The sequence below is a fragment of the Mustela putorius genome, unplaced genomic scaffold, assembly GCF_011764305.1.
Source record: "Mustela putorius furo isolate JIRA1106 unplaced genomic scaffold, ASM1176430v1.1 tig00003942_pilon_pilon_pilon, whole genome shotgun sequence".
NCBI lineage: Eukaryota > Metazoa > Chordata > Mammalia > Carnivora > Mustelidae > Mustela > Mustela putorius.
Genome location: NW_025422087.1, coordinates 16,213,173 through 16,234,245, shown reverse-complemented (window position 1 = coordinate 16,234,245; position 21,073 = coordinate 16,213,173). Strand labels below are relative to the sequence as shown.

The 21,073-nt window shown below is 39.6% G+C and overlaps 1 protein-coding gene across 7 annotated transcripts in view; it reads right to left on the bottom strand.

Moving 5' to 3' along the window:
• Positions 1-20,406, bottom strand: part of RABGAP1L (RAB GTPase activating protein 1 like) — a 778,147-nt gene extending 757,741 nt beyond the window's left edge. For 2 of the 7 annotated variants that reach the window (XM_045069736.1, XM_045069734.1), the window contains exons 1-2: positions 20,203-20,406; positions 19,597-19,777 (exon numbers count right to left, since the gene is read on the bottom strand). In XM_045069736.1, the coding sequence (XP_044925671.1) occupies positions 19,597-19,640 (44 nt within the window). In that variant the 5' untranslated portion in view covers positions 19,641-19,777; positions 20,203-20,406. The remainder of the gene's footprint in view (positions 1-19,596; positions 19,778-20,202) is intronic. The other 5 variants (XM_045069733.1, XM_045069735.1, XM_013061130.2 and 2 more) reach the window with 3 other exon arrangements.
• Positions 20,407-21,073: the final 667 nt, after the last annotated feature.

Genomic DNA, 21,073 nt, shown 5'->3' with positions numbered 1-21,073 from the left:
GTGTCACCACTTTATCCAGGAAATAATCTCAACATCATGAAAACCCGGACAATCAGACATATGTCTCCAGATATAATAAATTATGATCTATACAGCAGCAACTATAAACATGGGTGGCCAAAATGTTTTAATTTAAACAAACCTTTAAATCTAGCTTTTAGGGGTGCCTGGGTGCTCAGTGGGTTAAGCATCTGCCTTCAGCTCAGGTCGTGATCTCAGGGTCCTGGGATCAAGCCCCATACTGGGCTCTCTGTTCAGGAAGAGCCTGCTTTCCACCTCCCACCACGCCTGCTGCTCTGCCTACTTGTGACCTCTCTGTCAAATAAATAAATAAAATCTTTAAGTAAATAAATAAATCTAGCTTTTAGTTTACAGGAAATACAAAAAACAGAAAACAATGAAATAAGCCAGACAAATTCAAAATGTGGAACGTTTTACAGAACTGGCTAGATGTCTGGACACCCATAAGAAGAAAAAGGAGAAAGTGAGGAATTGTGTTACTAAATGCAACTGCATAGTCCTAGATTATGTCTTGATTTGAACAAACCAGCAATAAGAGACATTTTTATGGGCTGAACTATATCCTGCCAAATTTATATGATCAAGCCCTAACCACCCCAAATATCTCAGAATGTGACTGTATTTAGAGGGAGGGCCTTTAAAATGAGGCCATTAGTTAGGCCTTAATCCAATCTGACGAGTCCTTACAGGGAGATACAGAGACCCCAGCATGTACACACAAATCCATGTGTGAAAGACCATGTGAGGACAAAGGGAGAAGGTGGCTACTGATAAGCCAAAAGAGTCCTCAGGAGAAATAAAATCTGCCAACACCTTTACCTTGGACTTCCAGTTTCCAGAACTGTGCGAAAATAAATTGTTTAAGCCACCCAGTCTGTTGGTATTTTGTCACAGTAGCCCTAGTAAAATAATACAGACACTTCTGTTACAAGTAGCAAAATCTTGATATGGGCTAGGTTTTTTTTATGATACTAAGAAACTGTTAGGTGAAAGAATGTGAGGATGTGTTATGGTTATGTGAGAAAATGTTCTTATTTTTTAAAGATGCATTTAAATATTTATGTATAAGGGTGCCTGGATGACTCAGTCAGTGAAGTGTCCGACTCTTGATTTCAGCTCAGGTCATGATCTCAGGGTTGTGAGATCAACCCACATGTCAGGTTCAATACTGGGTAAGGAACCTGCTTATGATTCTCTCTCTCCCTCTGCCCCCCCAAAATAAACAAACAAACAAATAAATAAATAAATATTTAGGGATAAAATGAATCAATCTCTGTAATTTGTAGTGTTACACAAAAAAAAGGGATAAAAATAAACATAAAAACTGTTAAATGTAGATGGTTATTTGGTTTTTAAGTAAACTACTCCTTCTTATAAATTTGAAATTTTCCATAATGAAAAGTTAAAAATATATCTATATGAAACTGATTTAAAGAGAAATCAGGGGTGCCTGGGTATCAGTTAAGAGCCTGCCTTTGGCTCAGGTCATGATCCTGTAGTCCCTGCATAGAGCCCTGCATCAGGCTCCCCACTCAACAGAGAGTCTGCTTCTCTCTCTGTCCCTCCCCTCCTCACATGCTCTCTCACTCTCTCTCAAATAAATAAAAATCTTTAAAAAAAAAAAAAATAAAGAGAATAATTGATTGTACAATAGAACAAAGTTTCCCAAAATGAATGCCCACAATTAAGACATTAAGGGACACCTGGGTGGCTCAGTCGGTTACATGGCTGCCTTTGGCTCAGGTCATGATCCCAGGGTCCTGGGATCAAGTCCCATATAGGACTTCTTGCTCAGCACAGTGCCTTCCCCGTCCTGCTGTTCTCCCTGCTTGTGCTCGCTCTCTTGATCTAATAAATAAATAAATAAAATCTTTAAAAAAAAAAAAAAAAGGACATTATAATGAGGAACAAAAGGAATACCAAAATACACAAAACTATAATCATAGCTTCAAAAACTATATGTTAACTGTATACTATGTACTAAGTACTGTACACATGGAGGTGAACAAAAGAGATATGGTCCTGCCTAACTGGGTCTATAATCTAACAGAAGAAGGATGTAATAAAGCAAAATTAAGAGAAATAAATACAAATAAATAGTAGAAAAATATAGAAATGTGCAAATTTTTAGAAACAGTCTTTTTTTTTTTTTTAAACAAATTACTCTTCCATCTCTAAAAGGGAGCTCCTCAGAATTCTATTCTGGGCCTTTTCTATTCTACTTAGTCCCAATTAGCACTTTTCATTTTTTTTATTAAAGATTTTTTTTTTTTTTTAATCAGAGAGAGAGAGTGGGAGAGAGCGAGCACAGGCAGACAGAATGGCAGGCAGAGGCAGAGGGAGAAGCAGGCTTCCTGCTGAGCAAGGAGCCCGATGTGGGACTCGATCCCAGGACGCTGAGATCATGACCTGAGCCGAAGGCAGCTGCTTAACCAACTGAGCCACCCAGGCGTCCCCCAATTAGCACTTTTCAAACCCAAACATCTCTCAAGTTTTATAACCGTTTGTCAAATTGCCTACAGACATCTACAATATTTACTTTATAGATATTAAACCTTGAGCTCCTATTTTTTTCCCCAAAACTGCATTCTTCCTTTAACCCCTCTTGATAAAAAGGCCCAAGAATCACTTCTCTCACCCCTAAATCTAATATATGACAAAGTCCAATTAATTTTACCTCACAAGAACTTTTTTTTTTTAAGATTTTATTTATTTATTTCACAGACAGAGATCACAAGTAGGCAGAGAGGCACGCAGAGAGAGAGGGGGAAGCAGGCTCCCCGCTGGGCAGAGAGCCCCATTCGGGGCTCGATCCTAGGACCCTGGGACCATGACCTGAGCCGAAGGCAGAGGCTTCAACCCACTGAGCTACCCAGGCGCCCCCTTCACAAGAACTTCTTAAATCTGTTTATCCTCTCCAACTTCACTACTTCCACCTACTTCCCTAACTTGGATTACTGTAATAGTTTTCTAAATTGCCCTCCTGACTCCAGCCTTACTTGTCTCCAAATTCATTCTACCTAAGGTAAACAGGCAACATCAAATATTGTATTTTTATTAATAAGGTTTTTTAAAAATTGCTCTTGTCAAATATTAAAGCATATTTCCTTTAACCATCACTCAAAAGCTAGTCCTGAAATAAAACTAGCCCATAAGAGTAATTTTCCCGGGGCGCCTGGGTGGCTCAGTTGGTTAAGCAGCTGCCTTCGGCTCAGGTCCTGATCTCAGGGTCCTGGGATTGAGCTCCACATTGCACTGAGCTCCCTGCTCAGCAGGAAGCCTGCTTCTCCATCTCCCACTGCCCACCCCCCACCCCCGCTTGTGTTCCTGCTCTCACTGTCTGTCACATAAATAAATAAAATCTTAAGAAAAAAAAAAAAACAGTAATTCTCCCAGCTAAATAATCCTGGATTTAAAAAAAAAAAAAAAAGTTACCTGAATTAAAAACAATACTTAGAAATATTTGGGAAGCGCAGTGTCCCAACATTTCCCCGTAACACTCAGCTATCACCAAAATATGTTACACTTAGGCTTGTCAGATAAAACACAGGACATCCAATTAAAATTTCAGGTAAACAGTAGTTTTTAGTGTAACCATCTCCCAAACATCATATGTATTTTTACTTGCTAGATCTGGCAATCCTAATTATACTAACTAAATTATCACAGCAAGCAAAACCTGACTTTATTTATACTTTTTTTCATTATAGAAAAAAGTTATTAAAAGTTTCTTATTATAAGAGGTTAGATTTAGAAAAAAAAATACATTCCATAATCTTACCACACTAATCAATCAGCAATCAGTTCATTCCTCTTTTTCTTACATACTTTAAATGTTATATTCACCTTTCCTTAAATGTTATAGCCATTTCCTTAAGCTAACATAACACCTGTTTTTCTGTCTTTTCCCTTTTTTCTGTTATTTCTTTAGAATATTCTCAGAAATGAAATTACTAAATTGAACATTTATTAAAAGGTTATGAGCAGTCTAAGAATTCTAGATACATATTGCCAAATTACAAACTACCGGCAGTATTTGATATGCCCACTTTACTAAAATCTAACCAGGCTTATGTTATTAGTATTTTTTTAAAAACTGAAATGGGTATAAAATAGTATTTCATTTTGCTTTACTAAGCCTTTCTTTGGTTACTGATAAGATCTAACATTCTGCTACCAGCTGCTTATATTTCCTCTGCTATCAATTATCTGTTCATCTCTGTTACCTATTTTAAAAAAGGGTTTTGTTCTTTACAATAAAGCTTTCGTAACTGAAGAATGAAAGTGCCAAATGCCTAAAGTTCTAGTTACATGGACCAAATGAAAAACTACAGTTTATTTAATGCTATTCATCTTCCAGAAATTACATTTTTATATACTCTCATTTTATATATATACATATATTATCTCACATTTCATTTAAATAACTCTCAGGATTAAAAATAATTAAGCTGACTCAAATTTCCTGATATTTAAATACCATTTCAGTTCAACCTAGCACTGGGATATGCCAAAGAAATTTATCTTAATAAATTTGACCATGGAGGGACGCCTGGGTGGCTCAGTTGGTTAAGCAGCTGCCTTCGGCTCAGGTCATGATCCCAGCGTCCTGGGATCGAGTCCCACATCGGGCTCCTTGCTCCGCAGGGAGCCTACTTCTCCCTCTGACTCTTCCTTCCACTCTGTCTGCCTGTGCTCGCTCTCACTCACCCTCTGACAAATAAATAAATAAAAAATCTTTAAAAAAAAAAAAATTTGACCATGGAAACAGAAATCATGTTGCAGATCTGCTCTCTTTAGTAATCCAGATACACCAAGAAACCTGATTTTGCAGTAAGAGTTTACTCTCCAATGCTGTCAGTAATATTGCAAATGTAAATATGCACTACTGGTTTCAACAGTAGTCAGAGTAAGAAAGTAATTAAGTCAGCACAAATTCACCAATGCCATTAGAACAGACCTCCAAGCTCATAAGCTAACAGCTTAAATGGCAGGGATTTCTGAGATAACCCAATTTAATCTCTTGCCTCTCCATCCCCCACCCACTTTGCAAAGGAAGAAAACCAAGGCAAAATGAAGTGAAATAACTTTCAAGGAAGTCTTAAAGCTAATTAAGATCAAGAATATCTGCTTCATTCTGCCATCAACCAAATTTTATTGAGTGGTTTATTCAGAGCTGTAGAGATACCAAAGTGAAAAAAACAGAGATGCTGGAGTGGCTCAAATATTTGAGCAGCAAACTCTCAATTTCAGCTCAGGTCCTGATCTCAGGGTCATGAGACTAAGCCCTGCACTGAGGCGTCTGTGTCAGGATTCTCTCTCCCTCTGCCCCTTCCTCCTCTCTCAAATAAATAATTTTTTTTAAGTGAAAAAACAGCAAACTCCTTGCTCTCAAAAAGCTCACATGCTACTAGGGGATGGGAAGAAAAGAGTAAATAAGGAAGGAAAGAGGGAGGGAAGGAAGGAAATTTCTAAGACAGGGATAAGTATTCTGAATTCAACTACACAAGGCAATGTGGGAGAACAAGACTAGAACAGGGGACCATTTCATTGGTTGGGTGGTTTGGGAAAGGCTTGGAGAAAATGAAAAAAGAGTTGAGATCTGAATGACAAGAAGACAGGAACAGGAAAATAGAAGGAAACTACATTCTGATTAGAGATGCTCTTCTATCCAAGTATTCATCAAGGTACAAAAGAGCAAGGGGTAAAGGGTGAGAGAAGGGGGGCTGGCAATATTTTCTTTATCAAAACGTGTACCATTTAAGTATAAAAGATATTACAAAAAGATTTAATAATAAATATGGCATAAGCTTGATTTTTCCTAAGGGACAGACATAGCAAAATACTATTATAGAAAAATATCTAAATCATGATGATTTAAATTCACTGCTTAGAAAGATAGATTAACCAACATTTCAATGATCCCATTTACAGTTAACAAAGTAAACATGCTTTTAAGATTTATTGGTAATTTTTTAAACCCTTAGAAAATGTTAGTAAAGGAATTAGGACAAGATAATTCTAATAAAGATTTTCAAATAAGATGAAAAAATTAACATTAATCAGAAACTTCCATTTCCAATTTTTCTATTAATTTTTGACACCAGCATATACAACAGCCTAGGACTTTTTTCCCAGCAAAATCATAAACCTTAAATGATGCTGAGGATAATGGGATTGTTATCCCATTGATTGATAATCTGATGGATAATCAGATTGTTTCAGCCAATAATTCTGCTTTTTTAAAAAAATCAGTTATTGGGGCACTGGGTGGCTTAGTTGGTTAAGCATCTGCCTTGGGCTCAGGTCACAATCCCAGAGCCCCACGTCGGGCTCCCTGCTCAGTGAGGAGTCCGCTTCTCTCTCTCCCTCTACCACTCTCCCTGCTCATTCTCTCTCTCAGTCACTGTCTCAAATAAAATCTTTAATAAGATAAAATAAAATAAAATTTTTTTAAAAATCAGTTATTTTTAATACATGTATATATTACTCTCCCACTACAGTCAAGTTCCTGAAAGACATGGTTTATGCTTCCTACTTCTATATATTCCCCCATAGCACAAGAGTAGAGATATAGAGGGGGGAAAGTATATCATTCCTAGAATGTTTTTAACACATTATCACAAAGGAACAATTCAACAGTCCATAAGCCTTGAATAAATTGGACTCAGCCCAATGAAAAAGAACTCTCTAATCAAGTAAACAGTTTAGTATCCTAAGTATTTCAGTAATTAAGAATACAAATAAAACAAACAAAAAAACACTTATCTGGTTTGTGAGGTTTTAAGCCAGAATATAAATGTTATGTCACATCTGATCAATCTGGTTCCACTCATAAACCTTCATATAAACCCAAAGGCCCTCCCCATCCATATCTCTTATTTCAGGTCAAGAGCACTGGCATAAATTTCTGCCATCATTCCCCAGGTCATCCAATTCTCCCTCCCCCTATCTTTTTTATCTTTATTTATTTTTTAAATGATCTCTATGCCCAACATGGGCTCAAACCCCCGAACATGAGACCAAGAGTTGCATGTTCTACCAAATGAGCCAGCCAGGTACCCCTCCTTCCCAACCCCTGTTTTTTGGTTTGCTGCTGTCAATTAAAGTTACTAAAGGGGAATAAAAGTTACTGAAAGGGTTAAAGTTACTTTTGGCTCAGGTCATCTGGGATCAAGCCCTGAGTTGGGCTCCCAGCTCTACAGGAGTCTGCTTCTCCCTCACCCTGCACCCCTCCTGTTCATGCCATTAGTTCTCACTCAGTCTCACTCTCTCAAATAAATGAATAAAATATAAAAAATAAATAAATAAAGTTACTAAAGGCAAGGAATACTAAGGATTCTGGCTTGCTTAAGAAGGCCAAGAATAGGGCACCTGGATGGCTCTGTGGGTTAAAGCCTCTGCCTTCAGCTCGGGTCATGATCCCAGGGTCCTGGGATCGAGCCCCACATCGGGCTCTCTGCTCCGCGGGGAGCTTGCTTCCTCCTCTCCCTCTGCCTGCCTCTCTGCCTACTTATGATCTCTGTCCATCAAATAAATAAATACAATCTTTTAAAAAAAAAAAAGAAGGCCAAGAATACCCACCTAGTAGAGAGCACCTTCTACACACCAAGCACCTATTTTATTTCTTAAATTTCATAAAGTCATGAGCTATTATTACTTTCATTTTACAGATACATAAACCCAGAAGTAAGGTTACTTATCCAAGGTCACACAGCTAATAAGTCTGTCAGATTCGGAATTCTTTACTCCCCAAGAAACAGATCAGTAACAATCCCATCACAAAAAAGCCAAGATAATGGCCACATGAGGCATAACCACCAACACAAGTGAACAAGGCCTGGAAAAGAAACTCTATATTCTTTTCCACCTACTTTAAACCCACTGCCATCATAACAATTACAAGTTTGATAAAAGCGAAGAAACGCTTTTCTGGTTGATAATCCAATTTGGAGACTAATTTACTGTCATCTAGCTCAAAGACTGTATTTTTATATAGTAGTTTTCATTTTAAGAGATTTTCATTAATAAGGTTAGTGATAGATCCAATTCAGCTGGAACACAGTTTTCAAATTCACTTAAAAAGTTCTACTGAAAATCCTAAGTGCCCAATATAGGGAAAAAGGAGAGAACATTTATGAGAATTTAACTGTGTGCCAGGAACTGCGCTGTGTCTCCTCTACATTCCTTAAATTATTCAAGACAAATAACACTAGGGGCACCTGAGTGACTCAGTTGGTTAAATGTCTGACTCAATTTCAGCTCAAGTCAGGATCTCAGGATACTAAAGTGAGATCAAGCCCTGTTTTGGACTCTCTGCTCAGTGTGGAGTCTGCTTATTCCCTCTCCCTCTGCTCCTCACCCCACCTGTGTTCCATCTCTAAAACAAAAATATAATCTTTAAAAAAAAAAAAGAACTATGCAATAAATACTATTATCCCTATTTTACAGATAGAATTCCCCAAAGACACAAAGATTCAAGATTTAAACCAAATTTCAGATCCCTAAACAAAACAGTTTTTGCTCTTAAAAAGCCTATACCATAGTCTAATGCAGAAACGGGTAACGTACAATACAATGTTTTAGTATCACAGCATGGAGGAAAACAGAATGCTCTGAAAGCACATATGAGAGAGTCTACAGTTTCAGTGAAGACTTTCAAGATGATGATGTCTATGCTAAGATCACAAGTACTAGCCATCTAGAACAAAAAGGCAATCTAGTCCACACTCTTCAAAAATACCTGGTATCCAAATGGTCAACGGCCCTAACTCTGATCCATTATATGAGCAAATAATTTCTAACCAATGTTACATAGCAAATACCTTGCTTAATAATGTTTAGTATTTTGTAAAATCTGCAGGCCTATGTGTGTCATATATAAGAAGAAAATTAATCTATGGTTATTCAAAACTCTTTGGAAATCAATCATTCTGGATAAGCAATTTGATAACTGAAATAAGAGTTTACCCTCTGGTTTTCATATTACAGTTGGCCTTTGAACAATGCAGGGGGGTTAGGGGTACCGTACCAACCCCCTTGCAGTTGAAAATTCACATATAACTTTTGACTCCCCCAAAACTTACATATTAATAGCTGATTGTTAATAATAATAATAATAATAAGGAAGAAACAACTGATGATTTTAAATAAAAACTGTTAAAATACAAAAAAAAAAAAAAAAAAAGCCTGTTATTGACTGGAAGCCTTACTGGTAACATAAACAACCAAATAGCACATACTTGATATGTTATATGCATTACATACTGTAATTTTACAATGAAGGAAGCTAAAAAAAAGTTATTATGAAAATCATAGGAAGAGAAAATACACTTACAGTACCATACTGTATTTATTAAAAAAAAAAAATCCACGGAGAAGTGGACCTTATCCGTGCAACTCAAAACCACATTTTTCAACACTCTACTGTATTCTATACAAAACCTTTCTACGATAAATACGTTAATGCCTTCATAAATATCTACACAGACTACATAACCTTTTCTTGGTGAGAGAGAATCTGACAAATTTTCATTATTTTCTATACTATTAGAAATATAATTGATACTTTAAAGCTAATTAGGTTATGTAAGGCTGTTTACCTTGTGCTATCTATAGTTTTTAGATTTGGGAATTTTTTTAAGTTTTTCCTATTCTTTACTATTGTCATCTCAGCAATCTCACTGTCCTGTTATCAGTATGTACAGATACCACAGCATCTCACCTCTTCTAAATTGTTCCTCCTAATCTGCTACCACAAGCATTATATTTAAAATAAGTTATCAGTGAGAGCTAAAAACCTTTATTTATAGTTACTTATGAAAATGACATCTACTTAGGGATTTTACAATGATTCAGAGAGATGAGGAGCTGCCTACACTGGGTCTACAAAGTTACTAAGAGTTACAATTTCAGATTTTTGTACCTCTAATTTTTGTACCTCTAGTTAAAATGTCTCTCCTGGGACGCCTGGGTGGCTCAGTTGGTTGAGCAGCTGCCTTCGGCTCAGGTCATGATCCCAGCGTCCTGGGATCGCGTCCCACATCAGGCTCCTTGCTCAGTGGGGAGCCTGCTTCTCCCTCTGCCTCCCATTCTGTCTGCCTGTGCTCGTTCTCTCCCCATCTGTCTCTCTGATAATTAAATAAAATCTTTTAAAAAAATAAATAAATAAAATGTCTCTCCTGCCTTCTTTCAATTAAACTCAGATAGTTCAGGCAGCCTTCCCTGAAACCCCAGACCAGGTTACATTACCCTCTGAAGCTTTCCCATACAACACATCCTATCCGGCCCCATCCTTGCTAAACTCCACTCTTCATGTTTCTCCAATATGACTGTCAGCATCATAACAGCCTCTTACCTGTGCTTCTCGAGCACAGAACATATACTCTGCCTTATAAATGTCTGCTGAATAAAACAATGTCAGAGAATGAAACTGAATTTATGGCGATAAAGCCATAACTCTCCATACAATTAAAAACGACCTTTCATACCTGTAACTTTCTTTTGCAAATATACACTCAGGACATCTAAATTTAAGGAAAAATAATATGAAAACTATTATGTATAAGCTTGTCAGATACTATTAAACCTTTTTTACCCACTACACCCTGAAAAACACCTTTTTATCTTGGGAGGGAGAAAATACATAACTGTACTTTTCCCAAGCAACTACATACTTCCATTCAACCTAAGTGCAAAGAATTAACATTTAAAGAACTGTGACTGTTGACGATCCAAGCTAAAACAAAAATTATCTTGGCTGTATCCAGCTATTTCAAGGTGTTAAAAGAAAAGGCGCCCATTACAGGACTCATAGATTCCTGATGTTGCAAGGGTCTTAGAAGTTACCTCATGTTATAATATACTCCTCCTCACTGCAGAAGGAATTCACTTTCCTAGAGATCATCCAATCTACCCCTACATTTCTTCTTTCCTCTTTCATTCACTGACCCACTGGACCCACACTAAATAGGTCTTCCACTATGCAAATAGTAGTCTTTCAAATATCTGTTCAACTTATTTTAGTGATATAGTAATTACAAAGTAATATAGGAGCTTATATATTTCCAAGATTTCTTTGGCTCCTCAAAAATTATCCAGTAAAACGAAAAAACCAGGCACATTTACAGGTGTTTTCTTCGTAAATCTTAATTTTCTTAATTCTCATAACCCTATGAAATACGCAAGATAAGTATCATCAACCCATTTGAAGAATCACCAATAGAGAGTAGTATTGAGAGTCACTATGAAGCAGATTTAGAAGCAAAGGAGACCTGCCTCTTATGAGTTGGATGATTTTAAGCAAGTTACTGACCTTCTCTATGCCATTTCCTCCTCCACAAACTGCGAATAATAGTATAATAGCTCCTACCCCATAAGATTAAGTAGACAATTGGGCGCCTGGGTGGCTCAGTGGGTTAAGCCGCTGCCTTCGGCTCAGGTCATGATCTCGGGGTCCTGGGATCGAGTCCCGCATGGGGCTCTCTGCTCAGCGGGGAGCCTGCTTCCCTCTCTCTCTCTCTGCCTGCCTCTCCATCTACTTGTGATTTCTCTCTGTCAGGTAAATGAATAAAAAAATCTTTAAAAAAAAAAAAGATTAAGTAGACAATGCACAGTACCTCATATAATTAATCCACTAAACAACATCATGTAAAATAAGAAATAGTTTTTTTGGTAAATCACTTTTTCTCTCTGAATTTCACAATAGTACTGGATCAAGAATTAAGGTCCTGGGGCACCTGGGTGGCTCAGTTGGTTAAGCAACTGCCTTCGGCTCAGGTCACGGTCCCCGAGTCCCAGAATCGAGTCCCGCATCAGACTCCCAGCTCCATGGGGAGTCTGTTTATCCCTCTGACCTTCTTGCCTATCATGCTCTCTCTCACTGTCTCTTTCTCAAATAAATAAATAAAATCTTTAAAAAAAAAAAAAAAAAGAATTAAGGTCCTGTGTTTCACCTACCTTGTACCTTGTCTTCCACAAAACCAAAAAGCATTTTTAGTTATTTGCAGCTTAATGACTATTTTTGTCCATCCCCATCCCCCAGCCCAACCACAATTTTTTAAATCTACTATTATCCTCTTCTAAATGAAATTCTCCAAAGTACAAAAATTGCTAAAGCACTCTATTTTAAAAAGTAAATTCTCAGGGCAACTGGGTGGCTCAGTGGGTTAAGGCCTCTGCCTTCAGCTCAGGTCATGATCTCAGGGTCCTGGGATCAAGCCCCGCATCTCAGAGGGCTCTTGCCTGCTTCCCCCCCTCTCTCTGCCTGCCTCTCTGCCTACTTTTGATCTCTCTCTGTCAAATAAATAAATAAAAATAAAAATTTTTTAAAAAGTAAATTCTCCTCAGTGTAATATAAGATTCTACCACAATTAGCATGCAAACAATGAAATTTATATGTAAAATGGGAAGTACCACACTAACTGCTAAACAAACTGGTTTCTCTAACCTATTATTAAATTAACTTTTAAAAACTTTATCTGATATCTTCAATGGTAGAGACTTCTATTTTACTGTTTGTGAAAACAACTGTAACTGGAGAAACCTGTTTCACATATCAAAACTATTGACAATGTTGACAAGAAATACAAAACGCATTTTAGAATTAAAAAAAAAAAAACTTAGAGACCTAGACTCATTTGTGAAAAATTAAGCTACATAACACATGCATTAAAATTTTATAGGTTCACTCATATAGGTAAACCGCTAGTCCTAGGATTTGAAAAATAATTATATTCTATAATACTGAAGGGAAAATGGATGGAAGAAAGAAGACATTAACTGAATTACTATTCAGTACCAACCTAATAGGCAGTAATTCATCTTTTCACAAAGACTAGGACAAAGGCATATCAAAACATTAGTCGAAATATGGTCCTTAACAGTAGGGCAAATATGAGATACAGATTTAAAATGAAAGAATACAGTTCATGAGGGAAGAGCTTTCTGGAAATAGTAAATAATTGAGGTCCGATGGCCTCAGATGCTAAAGTAACAAAATTACTAGAAAACAACCTAAGAAACCATATTGTCTGCCAATATATGTACAGGCTCCTGTCAGTGGTTGACTTTTCACTAAACTATAATCTATTCAAAATGTCATACCAGGATAAATTACTCCAGAGAGACTACTCAGGGAAATTCCTGATAACCACTCTAAGAACCATTTGTATTTGTACAATGCTCTTAGCAGAGGGCCTCAAAATGACAAATACATCTTGATATACAGAATAAATATTCTATATGATTTATCAAAAACTAGCATTCTGTCTCTTAAGCCTGCAAAAGTGAAAACCACAGGTTTCTATTTTTTCTAAAAAGAGTATTTGTTATTTGCATCCCCCGTGGTAGAAGCCTGATTTTGAAGCCCTACAATTTTGCTTACTGCTGATAATAAGGGCAGAATATGGGTGTGTATGTGGGGTAGGGTAGAAGTTGAGAAATCCTTCACTGGTACATGAATGTATTCTACACTTGCCCTTTTAAATGTGCTCCTTTCCTGGAAATTTGGCATACAAAAAAAAAAAAAAAAAAAAAAAAACCGTGGGGATTTGCATTATTTCGTATTTGTCACTTCACATGATAGTCTTCAAAGAGTCTGACCACTTCTTCTTAATCATTTGCAGGTAGACTGTAGATAATGTCATAAATGTCAACAGCTAGTGGGTGGTATTCATGTGTATACATACATAATACACATTTATGTATATGTGTATATTTGTAGACAAAATATCAATTAAAAACATCAATATCACAGTTAGGACCACAAAAAATGCTGGTAGAAAATTTGGAAGGATTTTAATTAACCCTATTTGGGAAGTTTAACACATCTCAAAAAAGGAAAAACAGAAAACAAAACAAAAAACAACAACAACCAAAAAAAAAAAAAACCCAATGCCCTGTGCTGACACGATTAGCTACTCCATTGAGCTGGCATGAGGTATCTGCAGCCTGCTGCATCTGAACCCTTATCATACTACTTGGGGCGTGCTATCCTGTGGAGCAGTTCATACGAAACTGCTGAAAACCTCTAAAATGATAGGATGACATATTTTACATATCAGAAGCTTAAATAAATGAGGAAAACAGTATGGCAACGAAATAATTTGTTATTTATTTTGGAACAAAAGCTCATCCCAAAAATTCTTTGTCAACCATCCAGAAGTAGCCAGCTTTTACCAACCAAGCATTTATTTACTATAGTGACTGCATCACCAAGATTACCAAAATTTTCCACATGCTTCTAATAGTCTCTGTATGTGTTGTTACCTGGGCAACGCTCTAAAAGGGCTTTTATCTTTTCAGATCTGGGAGGTCAAAATGAAGTAAAACTTCTTCAAATTAACTGTGTGCCATTTTAATTAGAAGCAGTAAGTGTGAAATCATCAGAAAACAAGACCTTGAGAACCACAGTCAATTTGACTAACAGACACACCTTACTGTCACTCATCTTCATTTCTAACTACCTAATTCACCTGTGGAACAAGGGATGCTCCATCCAGGACTTCAAAACATCCTCAGTTATACAGGCTGTCAAATCCATAAAGGCTGAAATTCAAGGAACTTCTTTGAGTAGAAAAATAATCAACCCCTCACATCTGGTCGTGGTATGAAATACCCTGCCTTGCTGCCCTAAATTCTGAAAGCTAGTCAGCTCAGCCACGGCTCTGTAAAGACCGCCCTTCTGCCAAACCAGATCTGCCTTCAAGAATTTAGATCCAGTCATTTAGAAATCACATTTTGGAAGGCACTTTGAAAATACTTTCAAAACTCCTTCCTCCTCTACTATAGCCATTTGATGCTATCTATCTGGCGAACAAAAAATAATGGTATCCCCTTACAAAGAAAATACTTTCCCTTACTTTCCAACAATTTTAAGATTGATCAAACTTGAGGTTGCTTCCCTAACGCTAATAATTTTTCCCTTCAGCTTTCACACTAAGGATATTCAAGTGCTCTCTGGGTCATATTCTAATCAAGAACATAGCATACAAACCTTCTCTAATGTTAAGAAGTACTAGATGATGCCAGAGTCAAAAATGAAAGATAAATTGAAAACCAGAAAGGAAAACTGGCATTCAAGGCTCTTCACCATCAAGCGCTGACTCTTTCTTGCTTAGCCCTTTCCCTCTTTGCCTCTGATCACCCTAGCCCGAGGCTCAGAAAGGCCTTTCTTTACATACTATTTGTCCTATTTCCACTTGTCCAAATCCTACCTATTCCTCAAAGCATGGCTTAAATGTCACCTCTTCCCTTATCCTTAAAACTAAGAGATTGCTCCCTCCTCTCTCTAAACCCTCACACTGCCTTATCTTTATTTCTCTACCACACTTACTTTCTACCAAATAGTATCTTTCTTTCCACATTTAATCCCCACATAAACATAAAAGGCCCGAGGGTCAAAGTCTACGCCTTCCTCAACCCTATTCAAACTGCTTAATACAATGTCTGACACATATTAAGAACCTCAACTGAGCTACATGAATGACTTGAGTTAGGAGAAAAGTCCACTAGAAACAACTCCAGATCACTAGAATTCTGGAGACCCGACTTTGGTAAAAACTAGCTGTATCACCTCCAACTTCAACCTTTCAGAATGGTCATCTGCAAAGAAAAGAGGATGGACTAAACCCTTTTTTAATTATAAGCTGTTGTCTAGCATTAGCTGGCTATAAAATCAATTTGGGGGACAAAACTCAGCATTTTTTAATGAAATCAGGTGGACTAGAAATATCTATGTGTACTGTAGGCAGCAGTGTGCTGAAAATGTTCAACAACTGGCTGTACAAAGGGAAGAAAAAAGGCCCTAAACTATACCATTTGCTGTTTTCCCTGGTATAAATACCCTCATGCCATGGCCAGCTTCAAGCTACCAGCGCGATGGCACTGAACATGGAGCTGAGTGGGAAGAGGGAAGCACACTGCTTCTGCAAGGCCACATGATGAGCCAGTTCCAGCAAGGTCCTGAAAAGATAAGTATCGTTTTGCCAAACTTTGCATGCCTGCACTTGAGTGTGGGGGGAGGAGGGGTTGAATCAAGGTATAAAATGTGTTTCTTACTGTAAGTCACAGTCAAAACAATTTAATAAATGTTCAGCTAAACAATCTCCTAGTCTCTTTCATGTGTCCTACCAACACAATATATCTTATTCTTGGTTACATATGTAATTTATTTTCCACCACAATTTATTGCTCTTCAAAAATAAAAGTTACAGCGGCGCCTGGGTGGCTCAGTGGGTTAAGCCTCTGCCTTCCACTCAGGTCGTGATCTTAAGGTCCTGGGATCGAGCCTCGAGCCTCGCACTGGGCTGCTCTGCTTACTTGTGATCTCTCTTTGTGTCAAATAAATAAAAAGAAACCTTAAAAAAAAAAAAAAAAAGAGTTACAGAGATACCTATTGATACACCAGAAGGCAACTTACAGGGAGTGGAAATTTGGCTTAGGAAGTATCAGAAAAGGGCCAAGGTTCTCAGCCTTTGTTCAGCCTCACACATCTGAGGGACATAACACACTCCTACTAGTAGCAAGTGGCTCACTTAGCAAAGAGTTGGGAGGACAAGGGAAGAGGAAGAGGAAATATATAGTATTTAAAAAATCCAAGTAACTGTGACATTTGTGCCCATGCCCCCACTTCACCGAGAACTCGGGTACAGAGAAAAACAGTACTGTAAAAAAGTCAATTTCTGTATCTGATGTTTCCCAGCCAATTTCTCCAGCAATTAGCCTGCATCCCCAAACAAGATCTCCATTACTAAGAATTCTCTACTAGAATTAAGTTTCTGCCATGGACTAGAGACATGTACTTGTTGAATTTAGAATAAGCAAGGGAAAAAAACAGCCCAGCCAACAGTTGTTAGACTTGACATTCTGGGAAAATCAGGCTTTTACTGGGGAAAAAAAAAAAAACCTTTCTTACTTCTTATTTAAGCTTACTAAACCGGGTAAGGAGAGACGTTTCTTGAATATATTTTTGGCTGTTCTATGTCTATCACAACAACACAGTCTGTAACCAGATTTTTCAGAAGTGTTTATAAAAAAATTGTGTTTTCTATTTTTAAAGCTATTTAGAAAACAAGAAGGCTCAGAATTTCAGATAGACTACTAATTGTAGCCCACATCTAACTCCAAATCAACTAAGTATATGCCTAGAAGTTTCCAAGGAAAATCCCCAAAAATTACACCAAAAAATACCAAAAGATGATAAAAAGGAGTCAGCATGAACACAAACTTCTATACTCAAACTAATTCTGGCATCCTAGCTATTGAATGAGTGCAATATGGAAAAGGAATGAAATATGAAAAGGTAAATGTTGAGATACAAATTCTGCTAAATTCCATTAAGTCTTCCTTATTAGGGGTCCACTGAGGTTCACGTACTTATACCCAATACAAATATTAACCATAAACTGAAAATTAATTACCACTCTGAAAAGCCACGAGTCAAGTCAAGCAATGTCTTCCTCCATGTTCACAATATTTAACCTCTCCTCTAAAATATGAGTGAGTTTTATCATAACTCAGTTTCAAGTCTGCACTTTCTCTGCCTCTACTTTATTGGTGCCACATGTCACAAGACTATCTCCATAAGAAGTTCCTGAGCTATCTTTGCAGTACCAGAGGCTCATATAGCCTTGTGCTTGCTACTGGTCACGCTCAGACCCAGTGGCTGAGCCACTTATACAAGGCAAGAACTACACAGAGGTAGCAACTCATTAAAACTTGTGAGACAGAACAGAACAAAACAAAACAAAAAAAGCTCTGAGCCTGAGAATACTATAGACTAAAGCATCTACTCCATTCTCTAAACACCCTCTTTCCAGCCATAATCATCCCTCTTCAAGACAATGGTAGGATGGAATGCAGACCCAGTTCTACACCCCCAATGCAACAATTTTTTTCTACTTAGCTACTATGCTCTTTAAAGTTCATCTCTTGAAGCTTGGCTATCTCCCACTCATAATATTTTTTCTTGGCACAACAAAATTCCTTCTTTTAACTACTCCATTAAGCATGGATAAAAGGACTTCCAGCTTTAATGCTGTATCATCTGAGTTCAAATAAATGTACAGTAACTGAACAAGTTGAAATCTGGGTTAAAGCAAAGAAAAAAATTTTAATTATAACTTTTTAGAAGTCAAATTGTACACTGGTGAGTAAACATGAAAACTTCAGTTTCATATTTCTTATAAAATTCTGTCATTCAAAGTAAAACAGCATAAAAACTACTAGAGTGAGGGGTGCCTGGACAGCTCAGTCATTAAGCCTCTGCCTTGGGCTCCAGTCATGATCCCACAGTCGTGGGATCGAGCCCCACATCGGGCTCCCTGCTCTGCAAGAAACCTGCCTCTCCCTCTCCCCTGCTTGTATTCCTTCTCCCCCTGTCTCTCTCTCTCAAATAAATAAATAAAATCTTTAAAAAAAAATGCTAGTGAAAAGACAATTATCTTAATCATGAAACATTAAAAAAAGGAACAAAAACTCACAGAATATCAAAACTATAATAAAGTTCCTATCAAATAACTCAGGCCAAAAACAAAACAAACTTCATACATGTATTGTCACACCTTCTCATGCTGGGTGGTGTGGTGTATTCACCATGTGTCCCAATACCACTGGGATCTACTACCTTGTTTCCAGCTTTCTAAAATACAGTGTAGGCTATATAATATGTTCACATATAAGCACTACCCAACTACACCCACTTCTCCCCAGATGACTTATTAATATCAGAGCACACTTTGAACTGATTTAATATAGACCCTGAGATTCTCTCCCAGTCTCAACTAACTCACCAAGCAGGTGAGCATTTAAATACAAATGGATCAAATTCACCTGGTCCTTCTCCCCTGCAATTTCGTTGTCAGTTTCCTATGGGACTCTACTGAGATAATGAATCACAGGCCAGTTTTCCAGCTCTAGCTGCCTGTGGACCAATATTTTCCAAGGACAAAATCCACTTCCAATCTGACCACAAGCAAACTTCATTTTTGTAGTTTCTGACATCATCGTATTGGATATTCTACAGAAGTACAGCAAAAGCTAAATATAAACACTACTAGAAGAAAAGTCAGAGCGTTTTCATGAATTTGTGTTTTCAGAACTGCAAACAAGCATCTATCTATTTCCCACCAAGTAGAAGAAAACTTAAATGTATTAGAAATCCCTAAACCTTCCCGTACCAAAAATGCAGGCCTTGAAATCAGTTTCCAGTCAGCGCTGAAATCTCTCAAGCAAGCAAAAGTTCTCCTTACCATTAATTAGTATAATGAGGTTGGCGTTTCTCCTCACTTCCAAGAAACCTTCAACTCTGCAAGTGACCACCTACATTTTGGTAAAATCTCTAAGATAATCCTGAGAGGTACAAGGAGAGTACACAATTACCTGCACACACTGCCCTGAAATCAGAAATAAACCCTGTCAGTCCAGTCCCCCACCACCCAGCCACCTTCCGGGGCCAGGGGGCCCCTTTCCACACGCTGACGCACCGCCCAGCCCTGCACCGCTGGCGACCAGTGCAAAGTACTACCCCAGTCTCAGAAACTTTGACTCAGTTATCAGGACACTGAGCACCCACACCTGATAGAGGACTGTCGTGGCCAGTCAAGTCCGAAGCGGGGCATTCCTTGCAGGTAGAGATCTGCCCAGGACGCAGCCCATCCCAAACTGCAAAACCACAACCATCAACAGCAAGAGCGGAGCAAAGTGCCGGGCGGAGGCAGGGGGAGCGCGAGGGCGAGACGCGGTCACGAAGAGAAGCCTGAGTGTGGGTTTAAAAAATATATATATCCTAACCACAAGCCCCCCGGACTCAGGACTGCTGAGACCGCGAGCCCGGCAGCAAGCAAGGCGCAGCGGCGGAGGTGGCGGCAATGTCAGGAGGGCACAGCTGAGGGCGAGCGCCCAAGTCCCCACCCCGCCCCCAGGTGAGGGGCGCCCCGACTCCGCCCGCCCGCCCGGGCCAGGAAGAGAGACCAGCAGGCAGAGCCGTGGGGTCCAGGAAGCGACCGACAGTCCCGAAGCCCCCGTGCCCTCCTCCCCGCCGTGCTCTCGCATCCAGTCCTCGGCCCGGCCCCCAAATCGACCCTCCCCCGGCTCAGCCCCGGCGCCAACACCCCCGGCCCGGCCCGTGGCTTCTGGCCGCCCGGCCGCCCGCCGGCCCCTCGGAGGCCGCCCTCGCCTCACCTCCTCACGTCTCCGCGGACAGGGCCGGACCAACTCTGCCGGGCTCCCGCGTCTCACCCGCCGCCCCGCGCTCTGCGGCCGGGCCCGTCCCGTTCACTCCGCGGCCGCCAGAGCCCTGGGAGGGCGGAGGGAGCAAGGCGGAGGGAGTGGAGAAGGGGGGGAGAGGAGGACCGCCCGGCAGGAAGAGGCGAGGGAGGGGGCGGGCCGAGGAGGAGGTGGGTCGGGAGCGCGCGCGTCCGGGCCCCTCGGCGCGGCGTGCGCGCTCCTGAGTGCGGAGGCGCCTTCTCTGCCCTCGGGGGCGGCGCGCACGCGCGTACACGTCCCCGCCTGGCGGTGGCTGGGGTGGGAGACCGGGGGATGGGGACCGGGGAGTGAGGACCGGGCAGAACTCGGGTTGTCAGAGTGGGGACCCAGGGAAGGGTGGTTGACGGTCGCCGTTCCTCAGAACCTTCCGGAGGGGTAACCGAGCCGGTGGGGCCAGCGAGTTCGGGCTCGCTGAGGGGCGTCCCCAAGCCCAGGGCGGGGTGGGCTGACGGGCCTGCCCAGAGGTCAGAGTTGATAGATAGCTCTAAATTTGGGGCGATTATGTTCCTGCTCATAAACCGGTTTACATAATCTCATTCTTAATGCCAAGTAATCCTCAAGAGAGTCACCGTAAAGAATACTAACTTTTCTCGCCAGTTACTGGTAGGTGCCTCTTTCGAAAGTGCGTGCTGGTCAAGCGCTCCCTTGCTTGTTGGTTCTGTGGGAGATTGAAGACGGAAAACACCTGCTACGTATTTATATTAAGAAAACTCGGGGCACCTGGGTGGCTCAGTGGGTTAAAGCCTCTGCCTTCAGCTCGGGTCATGATCTCAGGGTCCTGGGATCA